General features: G+C 46.2%; 1 protein-coding gene across 1 annotated transcript in view; it reads right to left on the reverse strand.

Annotated features, from left to right (window-relative positions):
• LOC142575075 (kinesin-like protein KIF12) overlaps positions 1-22,458 on the reverse strand; it is a 769,060-nt gene that overhangs the window by 616,735 nt on the left and 129,867 nt on the right. The window contains exon 2 of the mRNA XM_075684038.1: positions 15,312-15,390. Coding sequence (XP_075540153.1) covers positions 15,312-15,390 — 79 coding nt within the window. The remainder of the gene's footprint in view (positions 1-15,311; positions 15,391-22,458) is intronic.

Genomic DNA, 22,458 nt, shown 5'->3' on the forward strand with positions numbered 1-22,458 from the left:
GTGCGGGAATAAGTGGCGGCGTGTGTCCGAGGAGGCGGTGGCCATCGGTTGCGGCAGTGACGAGCGACGTGGCCGATGCGACAGCAGTGGAAGCAGATTGGTCTGTCATCAGGGGTACGCCATTCGGACGGGTTGCGGCGAGATGTGGTAGAAAAGGACTGTCGGGGACGAGGAGGGCCGGTAGAGAACTGGGGAACGCCGGGTGTAGATGTTGAACACACGGACTTCGGACCCATGTTCTCAAATTCCTGCCTGACTACGGCCTGAATCATGGAAATCGTGGTTGCTGGCGAATCGGGAGGCGTCGTGGAGAAAGTTGGCGAACAGGCGGCCTCGAGCTCGCGGCGAACAATACGGGTGACGTCGTCTCAGGTGGTGGCCTGACGCGGTCGACCCTCACATGTCGACGTAGCAGCGGTGTTGGGTAGCCGCGTGATGTGGTGCGTGATACGGCGGCTCTTGGCTTGTTCAAGGCGACGGCATTCTTTAATGATGGCGTCGATTGTCGAGACGTTGCCGAAAATACGCAAATTGAAAGCGTCGTCGGCGATGCCTTTTAGAGCCATACATAGAGCCAAGACGTCGAAGATGTATGAAACGTACGGCTCTGTAGATGTCTGAACACGAGACGCAATAGCCTTTCTCGCGGCAACCTTGCGGCCAATGGGTTCGCCGAACAGTTCCCCTAGCTTTTCTTTGAAAGTGTCCCAACTGCTTATCTCGTCGTCATGCGTCTGGTACCAAACGTGTGGGGTGCCGCCAAGATAAAAGGATAAAACTAGGAAACCGACCGGTCATAATTTACCTTCAGCATTACAGTGAAAAGAAGGCAATTTTTGCAAACTGCAAGGAACTCAAAGGGTCTGACATCTACATTCAGAACGATTATTCCCCTTCCACACTGAAAAAAAGGAAACTCCTCTGGGACAGCTGTAAAGAAGACAGGCTGCTTAAAAAAACAGCTTCATTGATACATGATAAGCTTAAGATTGGCAGGGATACTTATTATTGGGATGAATGCCTAAACAGACGCGTACAAATTCCCCAAAGCTGGCTTTGGACTCGCTCAACGAACGAACTAAACAATTCCTCAAACTCACGGGATTGACGCGCTTCCCAAGGGCCGCATAAGCAGCTCAGACTGATTAATGTTAATGCCCGCAGTATTAAAAATAAACCTGATGCGTTGGAAATTTTATTACTGAAGCATGATCCTCATATTAGTGTCTTAACTGAGACTTCGCTACATGATGAAATAAGTGACGATATATTGCCTCCTTCCTATACAGTATTCCTAAAAGACAGGCGCACCAGAAGGGGTGGTGTTGCCGTCCTGATCAAAAATGGCATTTCTGCCCATCTCTTGGAAGATATCCCTGAAATTGAATGTGTGCGTGTCAAGATAAGCTCTTGGGGTCACAGCTTTACGCCATACACAGACCACCGGATACTACTCCCGAATATTTACAAAAATTAGTGGATGAACTGAACAGGCACAGGAATAATAAGATTATATTGGCGGGTGACTTTACCGAACATCGATTGGGAGCGCCTTAATACTGGAAACACGTTCAGCAAGCACACAAACATTGTCTTCAATATTATGATACGTTATAACCTGAAGCAGGTGGTACACGAGCCGACATGCGTACAGGGCACTTCCAGTTCCATGTTCGACTTGGTATTTGTTAGCCTGGATTTTTCGGAATATTTTATTTGTATTAAAAAAGGACTTTCCCACCAACGCCTGGTGAGCTTACTAGTTGTACAGATGGCGCAATACTATTCTTCAGTGCTTAGCTACAAAGATTGTTCTCATGCCGATGATGTGCCCATCATAGAGCATATGGAAAACTGTCTCGTTGATTTTACCAGCACTGATGCCTGTTCTCTGTGGAATTGTTTCAAAGTTACGTGCCACTACTGCATGAACAAATTCATCCCTAGTAAACATAAAAAAGTTCGCAAACATACACCTTGGATGACACGCGATGTCATTCATATTAAAAGCAAGGTAAAAAGGTTTAAAAAAACATGGGAATCTTGTTAAAATAAGACAGGCACACAGAACTCTCTCGAACAGAAGGTGACTGCTGCAACGAGTTACTATTATAACAACACTCTGCCTAACTTAATGAAAGCTGATCCCACAAAATTCTGGAACCATACGAAGGAAAAAAAGAAACCGATTTCCCAGGTAATAATTGAGGGCACATCAATAACTAATGAGGAAGACATAGCACAGCATTTTAATAAGTACTTTCAAAGTGTCTTTGCAGTGTCAGATGGTTGCATTACTATACTTCCAATGAAACAGGTATTTGACACAGATTCTATTTCTTATGCTGGAATTCTCAACATGTTGGTAAACCTGAAAACCAAAGCTTCTTGTGGCCATGACGAAATCCCAAACATCTTTATAAACGTTATCCTGAACTTATTGCCAGCTTTCTCGTAAGAATTTTTTCTGCTTCTCTGCTGTCGACACAACTGCCCGATCAATGGAGAGTGGCCCGAGTTGTCCAATATTTAAAAAAGGGGATCGATTAAGATTGCAAAATTATCGTCCCATTTCTCTGATATCACAATGCTGCAAGCTGTTGGAGCACATCGTGGCAAACTATATAAAAGAATTCTTGGCTGAAAACAATGTGCTCACGGGGTTTCAGCATGGCTTCAGAAAGGGTTATTCGACTGCAACACAATCGGTATCAGTGATTCATTAGTTTGATTTATCTCTCGACAATAGTGGCCAAATGGATGCAATATTTTTAGATTTCAGAAAAGCCTTCGATAAGGTTCCGCACTACAAATTAATCTTCAAACTTAGAATTATTGGCATACCTGACATTTTCATGAATTGGATTATTGCTTACCTGAGCAAACGCACTCAGTACGTTACAATTGGTGAACCTAGCTCGGCAACTCTCCCAGTCACATCAAGGGTGCCCCAAGGTAGTGTCTTGGGGCCTTTATTGTTTCTAATGTATATAAGTGACATCGTTAAAACCATAATTCCTGGTGTGCAAATTAGACTATTTGCCAATGATTGTATTTTTTACAGTGATATAACTTGTCAGAAGGATCAGATTGTCCTTGAAAAGAATTTAAATAACATATTGAAGTGGTGTAATGAATGGGGTATGTTTATTAACGCTGATAAATCCGTATTTCTTCGTATTACCCGTAAAAAACCACTACCTTTTTCTTATACGCTAGGTTCTTCAGCTCTGCGTGAGACTAACTACAAATACTTATGTGTTAATTTGCGATTGAGGTTGAAATTTATTTTCCTTCAAAGATGAAAGAGGGAACTGCGACAAAAGGCGGTAAGCCTGACGAGGTCACAGTTCCCCAATACAGTCGATACAGCAATGAGCAACACAGAAATAAATATTAACGTAGTATGATAGCGAACAACATACATTGCATCAAACGACAGTATTACCATGAGAAATATTACTTTCGATACAAAGACAGTGCTCCATAAATCAAAGGCAGTGTATAAACATGGCATGAGGTCGCTACAGAAAACATACACACAAACAAATTTGATTTCCACATTGTCGTGGAACATGCACATCAATGATATTTGTTCTGCTTTCCGCAAACTCTGTTTCTTATGACACAAACTGAAAAATGCCCCTCCTAATGTGAGATTACTGTTATATTACATTTATTAGACCAAAGTTAGAGTATACACGTATATCATGGGATCCTTACACTAAACTAAGCCAGATATCACGCATCTTGAAAAAATACGAAGAAAGGCAGTTAGCTTTATATTTCATAAATTCGCAAGACTGGACTCTCCCTCTAAGATTATGACAGAGAATTCCATACCCACTCTTGAATCACGCAGAAAGCTGCTAAAGCTTGAATTCCCGTCCCTTCTTCTCAACAACAGGCTTGAATTAAACCATCGACTTACATAACGCCTGCAATAACACGGCACACAAGACAGCATCATCCGGTTTCACTAACACCCTATTATGCTCGAACTGACTCGTTTAAACTTTCTTTTTTTGCCAGAACAATATCATACTGGGAACGAATGTTGACAGTTTACGACAGTGTGACTAAAAATTGTGTAAATTGGTATTTGCGTGTTCCTAATTTGTTCCCTTTTTCTTGTATGCATTCTATTGCCTCTATGCTAGGACCGAAAGGTCCGCAGTCTGTACTATATATATATATATATATATATATATATGACTTCATGATAGAGGCATCTATGGCTGCCGCAAGGTTTTATTTCAGAAGTTGATGCACTCATTGAAAAACTTTCTCTCATTCACACATTTTTTCTTATGCCGGGTGTCTAAAGTCCCTCGATAGTTTGAAAGTACCGCCACTCTTTGAACTCTGCCGCCGCCTCGCGACCTCCGCGCCTCCTCCTCACCTGTTGCGCGTCCCTTCCGCGGGAAGTTGTCTTGCGCCCGTTTTCCTGCAGGACGATTGGTCTCCCTGCCGTTGCCCTTGGAAACGCGCGGATCTTGCGTTTTCCTTGTGTTTTTGTTTTTCGTCCGCGCCATTTCACCTCAGCTCGGCTGGCACAGCGCTTTAGGTCGGCGTAGCGAACGTTGCACGCAGTGTTTCCTGCTCTCTGTGCTAGCGCTATGCCGTACTGTTGCGCTTGTAACTGCAGCAAGGAGCCTGAAGATTGCTATGCAATATATGTGATACCACAAGGAAAGCGTGACGGCTTGCGCAGGAAGCAGTGGCTGCAATACATTGGCTGAAAGAGTTTTGTTCCGACAAAAAACAGTGTTGCTTGCGAGGTGAGGCGTCTTTCTTATTGCTCGTGTCAAAGCACGCCCTAATGCTGCATTTTTTAAGTTCTTCCGGCCTCCTCACCAGCATTTTTGCTGCGGCAATTTGAACGTTGCATAAAAATCGAGTTGTCCTCAGTACGCTTAATATTCTGGTGGGACTCCACCACCTGGCATGTCGCCAACTGTTGTTATTACGTCGGAAATGAAGCACTACAGGTTGTTTTCCCCTGTAAAGAATTCTGAGCAATGATACAGCCTCTTGATCGCACTTTTCGTTACTGTTAGGATACGTGGCCTCTTTTACTGAAAATCGAAATAGCGGCTTGTAGAGGAGCTATTATTTTCAGCTTACGTCGATGTGTGCGTCAGTAATGCAATGAATGCAGGCCCCGAAAAAAATTGCACCGTAAACCTGTGGTATTGCTGGTGATGAGCGCTAGCTAGCCCACATCGCGTTCTTTTAGGTTTTAAGGCCAAAGTCTTTAGATCTCTGTTTCAAGGCCGCGTTGTGAACAGAAAATATCACGCGACCCAGGAAGGTCAGAAACGACCCAAAGCATGTCCAGCCGTGTATAAGAGATTAATTATTAGCAAAGTTAACTAATGATTAAGTAGTGATTGCACTAAGGCGGATTAGGGGAGGATTAAGGTTTATTAAGGTGTATTAAGGTGGATTACGGTGGACTGAAAGGGTTAAGGTGGATTAGGGTGTATAAAGGAGGATTAAGTTGCATGAACAATGATTAAGGCTTATTAAAGAGAATTAGGGTGGAATAAGGTGGATGAAAGAAGATTAAGGTCGATTAGGGTGGATTTAGGTGAATTAGGGTTGACGAAAAAGGAATAAGACCGATAAGAGTGTATTAAGGAGGATTAAGGTGGAATAGGGTGGATGAAGGTTAATGGAGGTGGATTAAGGTGAATTACACTAGGCTTTACAAGGCTTTCGCATTCGTGTCTCTCCGGCGATATCTAAGTTCACCTTCGATTTTTGGAATTTGCTTTCAACTGCACTTCCACGCACGCATGAGTGGGCGACGATTATTATTTGATTTTCTCACGGATACAGGCAGTGTGCAGGGGTTGTTCACATGATCGCGCACGTTTGCTGTTGATATCGACATCTAGGCAGAAGCCGGGAATCTTTGCTTTAATAGCGAATGTTTTGACAATGACAATGACAATATTTATTTGCGTCTATACATCAGTACATGACGTGAGGGGCATGCAGAAAAAGCTGCCTGCCACATGGACAGCTTGACGAAGTCGCAGGCACCTGAATTGGCGTTTGCACGGCGTTAGCAAACACAAAGGTAATACATTATCGTTTAGAAATGCCATTTATACAAAAGTGACCATCGCGAACCATGCGAAGCAAATGAAGAAAAAATGTGCTCTAACAACAGGGCATAGTAAAAAACATCTCCAACGAATAAGCACAAAAAGGCAATGATAGGTAAAACGGTATCGTCACTTTTCGAAGCACGAGGGCCACAAGCCGTAACACAAGACGTAACAATAACATTTCTCAAACAAACTAAACCAAAAAAAAAACCAAGAATATAATTTATACAATGGGACTCGTTAGTTTCTACAAGGAAAAATTTGCGAAAGCCAGGGAAACAATCTAGTGCAGGCAGAAATAACTATACAGAGCTTTAAAAGAGGTAATTTCCAATCGATTGGTTTCGTTGTGAAATCTATTCAGTACCCTTCGAAGGTTGTTACGAAGAGTTTGTTGTTCGTATGTCGTTCTAACAGTTTCTAAAACTCTCGAAACCACCTTTCTGCGGTTTTTATCTGTGCGGAAACTTTTTCCATTGATTTAACACGAGCCGAAATCATTGCATTAATGCCCTTTGATTACGAAGATTGAGCAATCAATCATGATTGTGGTCATGATGCAGAAATGCAAGAAATATTCTGTAGGCAATAATGTTTAGCACTGCGACGTATTTCACCGTAATATTTTATCCCAGCGCTCACCCTGTTCTCCGTTCATTTTCATTACCCCTTCCATTTTCCGGTTTTCCTCGTTCTGAGCTGCGCTACAAGCCTTAAGAAAGTAATCCCTAATCCACCTTAATCCTCTATAATTCACCTTAGTCAACCTTCATCGACCTTCATCATCATCATCATCATCATCATCATCATCATCCTGGCTACGCTTCTTGCAGGGCAAAGGCCTCTCCCATACGTCTCCGTCTACCCCGGTCATGTGCTAATTGTGGCCATTTGTCCCTGAAAACTTCTTACTTAATCTCACCCATCCACTAAACTTTCTGCCGCCCCCTGCTACGCTTACCTTCTCTTGGAATCCAATCCGTAACCCTTAATGACAATCGGTTATCTTCCCTCCTCATTACCTTTCCTGCTCATGCCCATTCTTTTTCTTGATTTCAACTAAGATGTCATTAACTCGCGTTTGTTCCCTCACCCAATCTGCTCTTTTCTTATCCCTTAACGTTACACCCATCATTCTTCTTTTCATAGCTCGTTGAGTCGGCCTCAATTTAAGTAGAACCGTTTTCGTAAGCCTCCAAGTTTCTGCCCCGTACGTGGGTACTGGTAAGACGCAGCTGTTATACACTTTCCTCTTGAGGAAAATGGCAACCTGCTGTTCATGATCTGAGAATGCCTCCCAAACGCACCCCAGCCCATTCTTATTCTTCTGATTATTTCAGTCTCATGATCCGGGTCCGCCGTCACTACCTGTCCTCAGTAGATTGGCACTTCCAGTGCCTCACTACCTACCGTATACTGCTGTTCTCTTCCGAGACTGTTAAACACTACTTTAGTTTTCTGCAGATTAATTTTTAGATCCACCCTTCTGCTGTGCCTCTCCAGGTCAGTGAGCATGCATTGCAGTTGGTGCCCTTAGTTACTAAGCAAGGCAATATCATCAGCGAATCGCAAGTTACTAAGGCATTCTCCATTAATTCTTATCCCAAATTCTTCCCAATCCAGGTCTCTGAATACCTCCTGTAAACACGCTGTGAATAGCATTGGAGAGATCGTATCTCCCTGCCTGACGCCTTTCTTTATTGGGATTTTGTTGCTTTCTTTATGGAGGACTACGGTGGCTGTGGAGCCGCTATAGATATCTTTCAGTATTTTTACACACGGCTCGTCTACACCGTGATTCTGTAATGCCTCCATGACTGCTGAGGTTTCGACTAAATCAAACCCTTTTTCGTAATCAATGAAAGCTATATATAAGGGTAGGTTACATCTAATCAGAAGTGGACAAAATGCTCCGTAAAATGGTCGTCGAGCCATCAGCCAGCCCTTGGGCCTTGCTTGTTCTTTTGAAAAATATAGATGGTACCTGGCGTTTTTACGTCGATTATCGCCATATAAACTCGATCACGCGAAAAGAAGTCTACCCACTACCACGCATCGATGACGCCTTCGACTGCTTGCACGGAACTAAATACTTCTCGGCCATTGATCTTCGATCCGGCTAATAGCAGATTTCAGTTGATGAAATTGACCACGAGAAGGCGTCCTTCATCACACGTGATGGTTTATATCAGTTCAAAGTCATGCCTTTTGGCCTACGCAATGCTTCTGCGACATTTGAACGTATGATGGACTCTCTTCTGCAAGCATACCAATGGACCACCTGTCTTTGTTATCTTGACTACGCTGTTGTCTTTTCTCCCATGTTCGGTAGGCACCTTACCCGACTGGCTGCAATTCTTGCGGTCTTCCAAAAACATGGCCTTCAACTGAACTCCACGAAATGTCGATTCGGAAGCCGTCAGATTACCGTGTTGGGACACCTCGTTGACGCATCCGGCCTGTGTTCTTACTTTCACTGTTCCGTCAAAAACTTCGCCGAAGTTGCTCGGCCTTTGACAGATCATCTAAAGAAGAACACGCCATTCTCATAGGGCCCGACCAGGCTCACGTGCTCGCCGATCTCATCGGCTTTCTTATCACCCCTCCCATATTTGCCCACTTTGATCCATCTGCACCGACCGAAGTCCACACTGACGCAAGCGGCCACGGCATCGGCGCTGTTCTCGCCTAACAGCAGAATGGTGCTGAGTGCGTGATAGCTTACGCCAGCCGTCTGCTGTCATCTCACTAAAGAAATTATTCTATCACCGAGCCGGAGTGCTTGGCTTTAGTTTGGGCTGCCGCCAAGTTCCGGCCATATTTGTACGGCCGCACGTTTTCGGTCGTTACAGACCACCACGCACCCTGTTGGCTGTCTTCCCTCCGGGACCCGACAGGACGGCTTGGTCGCTGGGCTTTGCAGCTCCAGGAATTTTCATTTATTGTCAACCAAAAGTCTGGACGTCTGCACAAGGACGCTGACTGCCTCTTCGTCATCCCGTGGATCCTCCTGATCCTGTTGCGCATGATCCTGTGACCTGCGTGATGGCTTTTACTGACATAATCGACATGCGCACGGAAGAACAACGCGCCGAATCCTTACAGCCAATCATCGCAGGAGTGCAATTTAGCATCACTGACGGCACGTGTCCCATGTTCGTGCTGCACGACGGCATCCTCTACCGGCGCAACATCCACCCTAACGGCCCTGACTTGCTCATTGTCCTTCCTCGTCATCTGCAATCCGTCGTTCTCGAACAAATTCACGATGCACCGAAGGCGGGATACCTTGGAGTTTTGCGTACATGCGACTGCGTACAGCGCCAGTCCTTCCGGCCGGGTGTCTACCGTTCTGTGCGTCGTTATGTCGCAACATGCGAATTGTGTGAGCGCCGGAAGAAACCTCCCCTGCCACCTGTCGGACAACTCTATCCAATTGAGGTTCCCTCTGAACAATTCTTTCGCGTAGGCCTTGAGCTGCTTGGCCCTTTTCCGACAACTAGAGGGAAATAAGTGAATCGCCGTCTCTACTCATTGCGCGACTCGCTACTCAATAACAAACGCGTTGCTGACTAGTGGCGCTACTGACGTCACCGATTTTGTCCTCCACGACGTCATTCTCCACCACGGTGCACCTCAACAATTACAGACCGCGGCCGCTCGTTCTTGTCTCGAGCTGTGGACGACCTCCTCCGCTCTTCTGCCACTGAGCACAAGCTGTCCACTGCCTACCACCCACAAACGAACGGCCTTACGGAACGTCTCAACCGAACACTCACAGATGCTGTCAATGTACGTCTCCAACGCTCACCGCGACTGGGACGCCACGCTGGCCTACGTGACATTCGCGTATAACTCGTCCCGACATGACACCGCAGGATATTCACCCTTTTATCTTTTGTATGGTGGCGACGCCACATTGGCATTTGACACCATGCTAACTTCTATGTCATATGTTGCAAATGAGCACGCTCCTGAAGAGATCGATCGCGCTCACATGGTGTGTCAAGTCCCCCGATGTCGTTTATTAGCCTCGCAGCATATGCAAAAAGTAGAAGGATCGACATTTGGGCGAGTTTGTACTGGTTGAACATTTTGAGGGGGCAGCGTATTAAGACGATGACAGAAGGCAGGAAACACGCTGCGCTGTCGTGTGTGTTTCCTGCCTTCTGCCATCGTCTTATTACGCTGCCCCTTCAAGATATGCAAAAAGAGCGTTACGACCGGTGCCATCGCGATGTTAAGTTCACCCGAGGTGCTTGGGTGCTCCTTTGGTCACTATGTCGTCGGGTCGCCCTCTCCTAGAAGGCTCTCTCGCTACACGAGGCCTTATGAAGTGCTACGTCAGGTTAACGACGTCAATTACGAGATCTCGCTGTTAGACTTTGATCCATCCTAAAGTCCGACGCCTGTTTACATCCTGCACGTTTCGCGGCTGAAGCCATACTTCACTCCCAGTTCGTTGCCTAACATGCACCGAGACGGCGCTTCAGCGCCCAGACGTTCTGTTACGGAAGGATAAAAGAAGAGAAAGGAAGAAAAAGATAGCGCGACGCTGGCTGCTGCGTGTTGTTGCTGGTCATCCATATAAAGCACATTGAGTCTGCTTGTACATATATTGTAAATACAGTCTGTCTATATTCCCAACATCCCCGTAACAATACCGTCGATAATTTGAAGGCAGTAGGGCGTGTCTTGAACAAAACATGGGAGGGTGGTGGGAATGTTTGCAGCTGGTGATTTAAAAATTTAGATAGTGACTTGGTAGGTGCGTTGTTATTATAGACACTATAGGCGACCTGCGATTTCTGGTGTAAATATTTCGTCAACGCGAACCTTATGCATTCTTATGTATTTTAGGAAGAAGATTAGAGGAAGCTGCTTCTTTGTTCTTGAGTATCATGAAACGAAATTCAGATTACGTGATTAGTTCCCTGGACAAGAGCTCCACTATCCTGCGTTGCACAAGATTGCTCTAGTCTGAAGTTGGGTTGGAGTCGAGTTCTTTGCAATGGGTGTGGTTGCTCAGTTGTTTGGAGGCCTCATTATTGTACTTTTCTATAGGCCAGATTACGATACTACCGTCTTTCTCTGTTGGTTTTATGACAATATCATTTCTTTCCGCGAGATCGTTAAGAATGTGTTGCTGAGCGGCGGTCGAATTACTGGGGTTTGCGGCAATGCCGCGTTGGCTATAGAATTTCTTTTCGGATTAGCTTTATGTAGAAATCGTGTCCTCGTGTCACCGCGCAAACTTTTTCAGTATGAATTTTAACCAACTAGCCCAACTATCTGCCCTTCTAAGTATAAATCCAGGTCTGGGCACTGTTCGGCTTCCGTTATCCACGTTCTAGGTGGCCTAAGAGGTTCTCTATCCTGTTTTCCTACGTCTGGCCTATCGAAAAAGAATTCCTTGATGCGCATGCGTGTTGAAAACTGTGTTATATCTTTGTGGAGTTCGTATTGGTTTACTCAGTTGTTCGTTGGACAAAATGTTAGACCACGGTTCAGGAGACCGAATTAATCGGGACTTAAACACTGTGATATTTCTACTACGTTACTGCAGTGCTCTGTATGCTCACTCGTAGCACTATCGGTATAGCTATATGCTGCAGAGTTCACATTAATTTTCTTGGGTAGATCTGGGGCTCTAGTAACTTTGTGTTGGCATTTACCCACTAGGTTTTCCTCCATAGTTTCGACGAATTGTTCAAGTTCTCTCGCAGACACAGCTAAAAAGCTTCCCAAAGCCATCGCCGACCAGGTCATAATTTTGATGCACTTGAACTCTACATACTATAGCGAAATGTTCGTTCTGCACGTGACAGAAGATACAGACTATCAGACAGCATCTACGAGTTCAAGACGTTGCAACCAATAGGCATAAGCATTTCAAAGGGAGCTTTAGAATTTATTCGCTATGCTAAATTTCAAGCTATAGGCAACAACACAGCTATATTTCAGTGGGCTGCTTAGCGTTTTGTTTCTTTCTTTTCTTTCCTCCCTCTCTTTTTTCTTTTATTTATATATGTATTACATTTTAGTAATGTTTGGTTGCTCGAGCACCATTTTCTGCCGCTTCTTTTATTCTCTCTTTCAGAAAGACGATAGCTCACTGACCTCTAGCGGAGCTCATGATCACCCTCCTGCCCCTCCCCCCCCCCCCCCCCCCTGTCGGCCCCTTCCACGAAAAAACACACGGCCTGCTGACAAAGGGCCGTGTCACCAGCCGTGTCTCAGCCGGTAACATGTCAACCGACGGACATGCGGTGCTACCTCACATTCCTCCACCGACGTTGAATAGCACATCTTTCTTTTCAATTCTACACCCTCGCCGCAAACGCATCCTCGGCCGTTGCCTCGCCCACCCGCCTTAACCCTTGTCCCCTTTACGAGAACCCTACCTATATGTACTGTGCCGAGGAAAGTATGTCGCCTTGAAAAAATTCATCAGCCCTTCCCCTCTGTGAAGAAGGACGAGCACAGAAGCCTTAGCGTGTTTTACCTCGATCGACGCACTTATGTATATTATTATTATTATTATTATTATTATTATTATTATTATTATTATTATTATTATTATTATTATTATTATTATTACAATACACAACGGCCACTGGTGGCACCAGTGTGTCAGGACGCAGGTGGCCGTTAAACCGAGCCTCGACGCGAGCGACGATATGCGTTGACCGGGGCGCAGTCAAAAGAGTATACGAAACAAAACACGTTTCTTAGTAATTTTCGATTTACCACACTTCCTAGTTAATTAGCTGAATGAAACTGAGAAGTACTAGAGTTTTATTCTAGCGGACAAACATGGGGCTGTCCGTTTCCCTACCGTAGAAGCCCTTGTATGGTGAGCCATACGGGAATTCCACAATATTTACAGCTTCACTGTGAACTACGTAATTTAAAAAGTAGATGAAACTCGGCATAATGTTAGAGTCGTCTTAGCGGCTAGTGGTCATATAATTTGTTTCGGGATAGTTCCCATAACAAAAGAGTTACAGTCATTTTCTGTAACCATACACGCTCTGTAAACGCTCATGTATTGACAGCAAACGGGAATTCTGTAACGTTTATAACTTCACTGTGAACTAACTAATGACGAGAGGTAAATGAAACTCCGCTTAATGATACATACGTCTTCGCAATAAATGTCAGTATAATTTTTGCCAAGATACCTACATTAGATTGAGAGGTACAGAGCATTCGCGAGGAACTGGAGACGAAATTTTTTTTCGTGTCGCAGTGACGCACAGACACGAAAAGACACGGTGGCCATCGGCCACCGCCGGAGGGTATATACAGCTTCGCTGTACATAGCTTGGTGGTACAACCCACCGCTCCGTTCCAGAGGGGACGCCCATAGCATCCATCCATCCATGCTGTAACAGACACGTCCACTTGTCCAAACGTTGGTTCCTGCTTTTACCTTATTGTCGTTTTGCTCATCGTCCCACTGAGTCTGTGTTTCCCGCCAGCGACCTTTCACCAGATATTGGATATCGCCCTCCGTGAACTGAAATGATAAACTTTATTAAACTACTTCTTCTTTGTCTTGTGCATTTGGGCGACGTCGTCACGTTTTAACAACTTCGAGAAAAATTTCGCGGGAGTCAGGAGTGTTGTGGCTACCATTCGCAATATTGATGTCGTTACTCGACGCCAGTATATGTCGTTTGTGTTACACTTAGTCCTCGTCTGCTAAGCGTCGTACCCTTGGTCCTTAACTCATTATAAAGCCTGAAAAGTTCTCACTTCCGTTTTAAGAAATCAAATTCTTCGACTATGTAGGCTACGCCAAGGCGTTCCGAACAATTGGCTGCCCTCATCGAGTTTCTAGCATCTACAGGCAGAAAGGTTGCGAAATGCTTCTTGATTTGTTTCTGCATAATATAGATCCGTTGAAGATTTCGGCAGCAAGAGTCGTTTGAGGAACTGCGCCTGCGCCTACAAGCTGCCCCACTTTATGCGCAATGCGTGGACGACTCTGAAACTGAAGTTCGTACTAACGCAACAAATTTGCTGAAATGCCATGTATCTGTGATGTAAAGGAAAGCACTGCTAGCTGTGTAAGATTAGTTTCAAAATTGCTGCGGACGACGACCGAACCGCTGCACTGACCCTTCTTATAGATTACATGATTACAACGAAGGCACCAAATAAAACAACCGGCGAAGGAAGACGACACGGGACAGCCACGTATAGCCGCGCTAACTGAGCGTTTTAGTGCTTGACATAGGAATAAATAGCTGCTGCCAAGAGTAAAAACAAGAAAATAGAGTGACGTCATCTGTGTCACGCAACGAAACCCCATACAGAACTGCTTCTAATCGCCGCTCCCAAGATACGCCAGTTTCTTTGTCGATAGAGAAACTGAGGGTTCACTGATACAAGCACCCCCACGCTTCCTGATCTCAAGCGCTTCCAATATCTCCCTTGTCAGTTGATCATCTGCTCTGTTCATAATACAGGTTCTATCAAAATCGGGAGTGCACTTGTGAGTGGATGATCAACTAACAAGGGAGATATTGGAAGCGCTTGAGATCAAGAAGGGTGGTGATTCTCGTATCAGTGACCCCTCAGTTTCTCTATCGACAAATGAATTGGCGCATCTTGGAAGCGGCACTTAGTAGCTGTTCTGTATCGTGTTTTTGTTGGGTCATGCAGATGACGTCACTGTCTTTTCTTGTTTTGACTATTGGCAGCCGCTATTTATTCCTGTGTCACGCAATAAAACGCTCCGTTGTTAGTGCGGCTACGTGGTTGTCCCATGTCGTCTTCCTTCGTCCATGGTTATTTGGCGCCTTCGTTGTAGTCATGTATAATCAACTCGCCCACCAGCACGTACTCAGTGCTTTTTATAGGGAATCTCAAATGCATTTTCTAAAAAAAAGAAACCTCTGTATTCGTGTTCTTTGTTACCTGCATTCGGAAGGCTGGAATTGGCCTTTATGGAAGTCAGTGACACGCCGGCGGGGACAAAAGAAACCTGACCGGTATTCCTCATCGCCGTATGCCAGGATGCTGCAGATTGCTGTGAGCACAACAAATTTAACTGATCAGGACCGTGGAAGCCAGCAAAGTATCGCGAAAGCGCGTGCTATCGCGGGGCGCGAATTCTGCGATCAAAGCAGGATTGATAAGTGTGAGCGCGAGATCTCTTATCTAAAGGTACATGCCACTCACGAGCACTTGTCCTTCTCCCGGGTAGTTGAGCGCTTGAGCCTTGTAGCCATCATGCTCAAGGGCCGTAAGAGGCCGCACTCTGGAAGAAGATAACAGCACCACAATGAAAGTACCTATGTTGAATGTTGTTTGAGAAAAGCGAGGCACACATCCTTCCAAGCGGCACCCATCATCGTCCTTAGTCATGCTTCCATAACAAAAGTTACGGTACGAGGGCACCTGCCATGAACAGCCTTGGATCAGGGAAGCTGCCAACGTTACGAATTGCTTGGCTGATGATTCGGCGACCGGCCTTAGTCGGAATGATCGGATATATATATATATATATATATATATATATATATATATATATATATATATATATATATATATATATATATATCGGTTGCCTGCAGCGCCTGTAGGGTATTATTGTGGGGGGGGGCATAAAAGCGTTCAAAGTACAGAGAATACATGTACATCACGAAATGCCGATTGATAACAGTTCATAAAAATAAGTTGCAGTTTCGCCCGAAAGGCGAAGCACCGATTCCGATAGCGAATTAGTGGACAGCTATACGAAGTAAGGACAGTAGTTTTATCGGCCGTGTAAGCTTTTAAACATAGTTATACCAAATAAATTAACAAGCATGGTGTCACGCGCGCACAAGCAAACATGAACACATCTCAATCGATTAAAATTAATACAAATAAATTATGGGGTTTTACGCGCTAAAACCACTTTCTGATTTATGAGGCACGCCGTAGTGGAGGACTCCGGAAACTTCGACTACTTGGGCTTCTTCAACGTGCACCTAAAAGCACGGGTGTTCTCGTATTTCACCTATATCGAAGTGCGGCCGCCGTGGCCGGGATTGGATCCCGCGACCTCGTGCTCAGCCGCCCAACACCATAGCCACTGAGCAACCACGACGGGTATCTCACTCGATGATCACGGAAACACGTTGCCGAAACGCTGCAGTGAGGCAACGCGGCAGCAGCAGCGAGCGAAATGAATTTCCTACAGCCGCTCGCACAAATCTGAACTAAGCCGGGAAAGCAGAGCGCTACCCGGACTCTGTACCCATCGCAGATGGCTTTCACGATACCGCGACCCGACCCACAGTAGAACGCGTTCCCCCTCCCTACCATACCCCCAAGCCTTGCGCGCGACGGTAGGCGACGCGCTTCCTCCCCGCTTCTGTCCGTTGCGTGCGCGAGATTGCGCTGCGATTGCCGACTCGCACTTGCACGCTTTCACTGGTACATACAGTATACGGCGCTGGGCGACGATTTTATCGCCCTTGCACTTTACACGGAACCTCACGGCGACGCCGGCGGCAGAAATGCACCTGGAGTGTCCATGTAATTGTAATTGCTATCGGAACAATAGTTCAAAGAGCAACAATAAAAGATAGGTAATAATAACAAGGGAATATATATATATATTGTACTGAATGCACTGGGCAGCGGGCATGGTGCTAGTGGATGAGAAGAAGACGACAAGGTGTGCTTGCTTCCCCGTTTTCGAGATAGCACCGACCTGTTTTAAGCCTACCGCTGCAACCTAGAGCTAGTGCTGCTAGGCGAACACCCCCCGTTGCATTTGGCGGAGGTGCTGGGTTTCTCTTCAACATCCTGGAACTCCGCAGTCGGACGCTACTACCAGCTGTTACAATGGATGAACCGGGACCGTCCCAGCCTGCTGCTCCCGTGCCCCCGGCCATCGTCTGCTCTGGTGTTATCCGCCAGCGCGATCCGGCTATATTTAGCGGCACAGACGACCACGACGTGGAAGACTGGCTCGCCGAATATGACCGTGTAAGCGCCTATAATAAGTGGGACGACCGCGCCAAGCTCACAAATGTCATATTTTACTTGACTGACGTGGCCAACCTATGGTTCCGCAATCACGAAGCCGATTTTACCACCTGGTCGGCTTTCACGGCGACTTTGGCTGAGGTCTTCGGCCGTCCCGCAGTTCGCCGGCTTCGCGCTGAGCAGCGCTTGCGTGGTCGAGCTCAACGCCAGGACGAGACCTTCACCAGTTACATTGAAGACGTGCTCTCGCTCTGCAAGCGCGTCAACTCATCCATGGATGAAGCAGACAAGATCAAGCACGTCATGAAAGGCATCGATGAGCATGCCTTTCAAATGCTCGTCGCGAAGAGTTCCCCGGACGATTGCCGAGCTCATACAGCTTTGCCAGCAGTACGACGAGCTGCGCAAGCAACGTGCATCAACACGCGCTGCTCAGCAGGACACTGCGGATCTCTCCCCGTTGGACTTCGGTCGCGACGCTGCCGACATCTCTGCTTTAATGCCGGAGATAAAGCAGTTCATCCGCCAGGAAGTCGCACGCCAACTCTCTCCGGCGAATAGCGCACCCGAGCAGTCGACAACCCTGGCTCCTTAGCTTCGTCACGTCATTCAGACGCAAGTTGCCGCGGCGCTGCCATATGCCCCTCCTACGCAGCCTGCAGCTGGACCGCTAACGTACGCTGACGTTGTCGCGCGGCCTTACACTCCTCCGGCTCCTGATTCCTACCGGGCCACCGGCACCTTCCATGTACCGCCGCCACCTTCGCGTCCGATAGTCGTTCCTTACTCGGCTGCTGGAGCCCCTGTCGTCAACCCGTGGCGAACACCTGATAACCGGCCAATATGTTATTCATGCCATTTTCCGGGCCACGTAGCACGATTCTGCCGCCGTCGCAGCCCCCGTTTACCTGACAGTGGGGGTGCCTCAAGCTACAGGCCTGCTCGACTTCCGCGTCAGGAGCAATCTAACCTTCCTCCGGACACCTCTTACAGTCGCCTCCCCTTCGATTCACGCCGGTCGCCTTCCCCACGTCGCCGATCCATTTCCCCGATGGTTCGCCGACCCAGCCCAGCCCGAGAGGAAAACTAGCAGTCGCAGTTCCAGAGGCAAGAACTGCGTTTCCGTCGAACGTTTCAAGGCCTCATTCTGCGCCGGCGAACGAAATTGAACTGTCCGTAGACGGCGTCACCGTACACGCACTTATCGACACCGGAGCCGCCGTTTCTATTATTAGTGAGAAGCTCTGCCGCAATTTGAACAAAGTGACCATTCCCCTTACCTCTCTTTCTCTGCGTACGGCAACCTCGCATCGCGTTCAGCCTTCAGCGTCGTGCACAGCCCGGGTTGTCATTCAAAGCGTTATGCATGTTATCGAATTTGTCGTCCTGCCTCGTTCCTCGCACGACGTTATTCTTGGTTGGAATTTCCTATCTGTAAATCAAGCTCTTATCGACTGCGCTCGTTGCGAACTTACGTTATCAGTGCCGTGTTTTGACCCTGACGACCATTATTCTCCTAAAGTTGTTGCCGCCTCTGACATCGATATTGCACCTTTCTCCGCCGCTCTGGTTCCTGTGTTATGTAGCTCTGCTGCGAACTCATCTGTCCTTTTTACGCCGTCGACCACTTGTGTGCGCCGCCGGAACTTTCTTCTTCCGTTTGCTGTCGTCACTTTTTGCGAAGGTTCTGCTGCCCTTTACGTGTGCAATCCGTCCGCCTGCCCATCATCCCTACTCCGTGATGAGTGCCTGGGTACCGCTGAAGCTTTCGATAGCATTCTTCCGGCCACCATGTTTGGTGATACGGCATCACTTCCGATTTGTGCCGTAACTCCTCCCGCCGCGACCGATGCCCCTGTAGACGTCTTCGCTCGTGCCGTCGACGCAGAACTCACACCTGCGCAGCACACCGAAATCATCAAGCTCCTCCAGCGTTTTCGTGCCTCATTTGACATTGGCCAACCATCCTTGGGCCGGGCGTCCGCAGTCGTTCACCGTGTCGACACCGGCCAACAAACACCATTGCGCCAGCGTCCGTATCGTGTGTCGGCCGCTGAACGCCGTGTCATCGACCAGCACGTTGACGACATGCTGGAGCGTGGCATCATCCAGCCCTCTAACAGTCCCTGGGCATCTCCGGTTCTCCTTGTTAAAAAAAAAGACGGCTCCATTCGGTTCTGCGTCGACTATCGCCGCCTTAATCGAATAACGCGCAAAGATGTCTATCCTCTGCCCCGCATCGACGATGCCTTGGACAGTCTGCAGGGAGCGGAATTCTTTTCCTCGCTGGATCTACGCTCCGGGTATTGGCAAGTGCCAATGGCAGAGGCCGATCGCCAAAAGACAGCCTTTGTAACTCCAGATGGGCTATATGAATTCACCGTCATGCCGTTCGGCCTCTGCAACGCACCTGCCACTTTCGAGCGAATGATGGATAGCATTCTTCGAGGGCTGAAGTGGAAAACGTGCCTCTGTTATTTGGATGACATTGTGGTTTTTTCCACCGACTTTGCGACGCACCTCAGCCGCCTCGAGCAAGTCCTTGCGTGCCTCTCCACTGCAGGACTGCAACTCAATCTGAAGAAATGCCACTTCGGCGCTCGCACACTTACTATTCTCGGTCATGTAGTTTCCAAAGACGGTATCCTCCCGGACCCCACGAAACTTAGCGCCGTAACCGAGTTCCCCAAACCAACCACCATGAAAGAGCTTCGCAGTTTCATCGGCTTGTGCTCATATTTCCGGCGCTTCATCCGTAACTTCGCCTCTATCATCGCCCCCTTGACGCAGCTTCTCACCGGCAGTTCTGACCTATCACACTCTAAAAATTTTAACACCCTTAAGGGTGTAAATGACTTGTCCCATGGGTGACACCCTTTTTGGGTGTATTGCTACACCCCAAGCAACGGGATGCAAATTAACACCCCACAAAAGAAGGGGTGTTAATATGACGTCACCTCGCCTATGGGTGTAAAACAAACAACACCCTTTCTATATGGGGTGTAACACAGACACCACCCTTTCAATATGGGTGTAGCATGGACAATACCCTTCCAAGAGGGTGTTATCCCTGCAAGTATTTTAGCGTTCACTACAGCCACGTAGTTAATGGGCAGACTAGCTGTTGTGAATGCTGCCTAGCCTTAGCTATGGTACTACCTTGTTCAGTATGAGCCAGATTCTGTGAGGCGTCCTCATATTGCGCTTATGGTCCATCATGTGGTAGCATAACGTGCGACCGTTTCAGGCAAACAATTTAAGGTTTCGCCATTGCAGCAAGGCACACAGGCCATGCTTTTCGTAATCTTCCTCTGCAGTGATAGTACACTGCCGGCAGGATGCAGAGCGCAATAACAATGCGCGCTGCACTAAGGACACAGGATCTCCCGCACCTTGGTGCACAAGTACTTATAACCCCGTGGAAACAGCACACGGCCAAAAGCATGGTTACATGCATTTCAGAAATAATTAAAAACCTCCACTTTTCTTGGTCAAAAATTTTCGCAACACCAGCTCGACCAGGAGGGAAAGACACCACAGCTCATTGTTGTAGCTCATATTGAATGCAATAGAGCGCAAGCAATGCATGGATTGGCGACGGTAACAAGTGCAGTACTACAGAAGCATACGTTTGCCTGTCAAGCAGTTTTTTGCCGTTTTAAGCACACATTTTATACCTCTATACATTAATGTTGTCATTTATCTCCACGGGATGCTTCTACTAGTACTTTCACACATGACTTAAAGGCAGCACTGAAAGCCAAAGAACTAAGTGCTTCCACGCCGAATGTTTCAGCATTTACGAACAAAACAGCATGTGCAGCTTTGCATGCTGTTCAATATATAAGCATGCACTATTTCCTGAAATATATGTATGCTCCATTTACTGCCAGTGACCTGCTTATACCCAATAACTTAGTTTATTTTTCATCATGTGCTTGCATTGAATATTCCACAGGCATTGTAAGTTAAGCTACCAGAATAACAATCAGCTAGTCTAAGGTTACCTAATTCAACAAAATCATTGTAAAATTTGTGACGAAATGTCAGAAGAAAAGTATTTATTTCATTAAAGAGAAATGGTTACATAATAATGTTTGCACATTTTAAATGTAAAAAGGAAAATAAGGAGTAAAACCATACCAATACAAGGACATAAGCACCAAATAATGGCACAGGCTTGCTCAATTAAATTTTAAGCAGAACAGTTTAAGTAACCTGACTACGAACTATCACATGTTTTCATTCGAAAAGCACTGCATCTTATTATAAAGCACAAAAATAACCGGTCACATAAGTAAGAACAAGTCTGAGTGTGTCTTTAACACAAGGATAGAAAGTTGGGCGAGTTGGTACAGTAACATGACCTTGGATTGTAGCGCGAAGTGACACAGACTAGAAGCCGACAGGATGAGCGCTAACTCTCAACTAAATTTTTATTGAAACGAAGAACACACACATTATACATTATATATATATATATATATATATATATATATATATATATATATATATATATATATATATATATATATATATATATATATATAGGTGACCACAAAAAACCGCAGCACATCTAAATGAATATTCAGTACATAGTAGTAACATGAAGACGACAAACAAAAGCCATCAGCCATCAACTGCGTGGCAAATCTCAAATCTGAGTGCAAGCTATTCTCGTATCAAGTATACCTGTAGGCATTGCGACCAATGTGCTCCCAACATGTATGAGGCATTAGTCATTGCAGAGTTGTAAGGACATGACAATCCTAGGATGATTATGTTCTTGAGGCTTTTTTCCCCACTTTCCATCTTTTGAAACGTGTATACTTTAGTCATGAAAACAAATATGCTGCAACTGGCGTGTGATAAGCTTTGCGTCTTATTTCCTAGCAGCTCATTGAAACGAGCCGCGATGACACATTCAAATGCCGTTACCTCATCAGACATTCAAATTTCTTAAACACAAACAAAACCAGATAGGCATTAGAGTGAGCATCACTTAAATACATTACACTGGTTTAAAGTTATTGCACCACTTTGTGCCAGGTAAAAATGTTAGAAACATCAAAAATGTTAAGATTCTACGGCCAACCGTGAAAACTAAATAAAAAAATCATTAAGCTTTCTTAAACGGGTACAGGAGCTTTACAACTGGCCGTCTTGGTGATGGACACGCAGATAGATGAGCAGCCATTCCACTGAGACGAGAATGTTGAGGGCTTCGCATGGAAGTCTGCGAGACACTGCAGAGTAGTTCTTGGTCCATATGAAGGAGGTTGCTTGCATACACATCTGGGCCACCATACTGAATGCATGGTGTTACCGGAACCTTTTCCCCCTGCAT

Source organism: Dermacentor variabilis, chromosome 3 (genome assembly GCF_050947875.1).
Source record: "Dermacentor variabilis isolate Ectoservices chromosome 3, ASM5094787v1, whole genome shotgun sequence".
NCBI lineage: Eukaryota > Metazoa > Arthropoda > Arachnida > Ixodida > Ixodidae > Dermacentor > Dermacentor variabilis.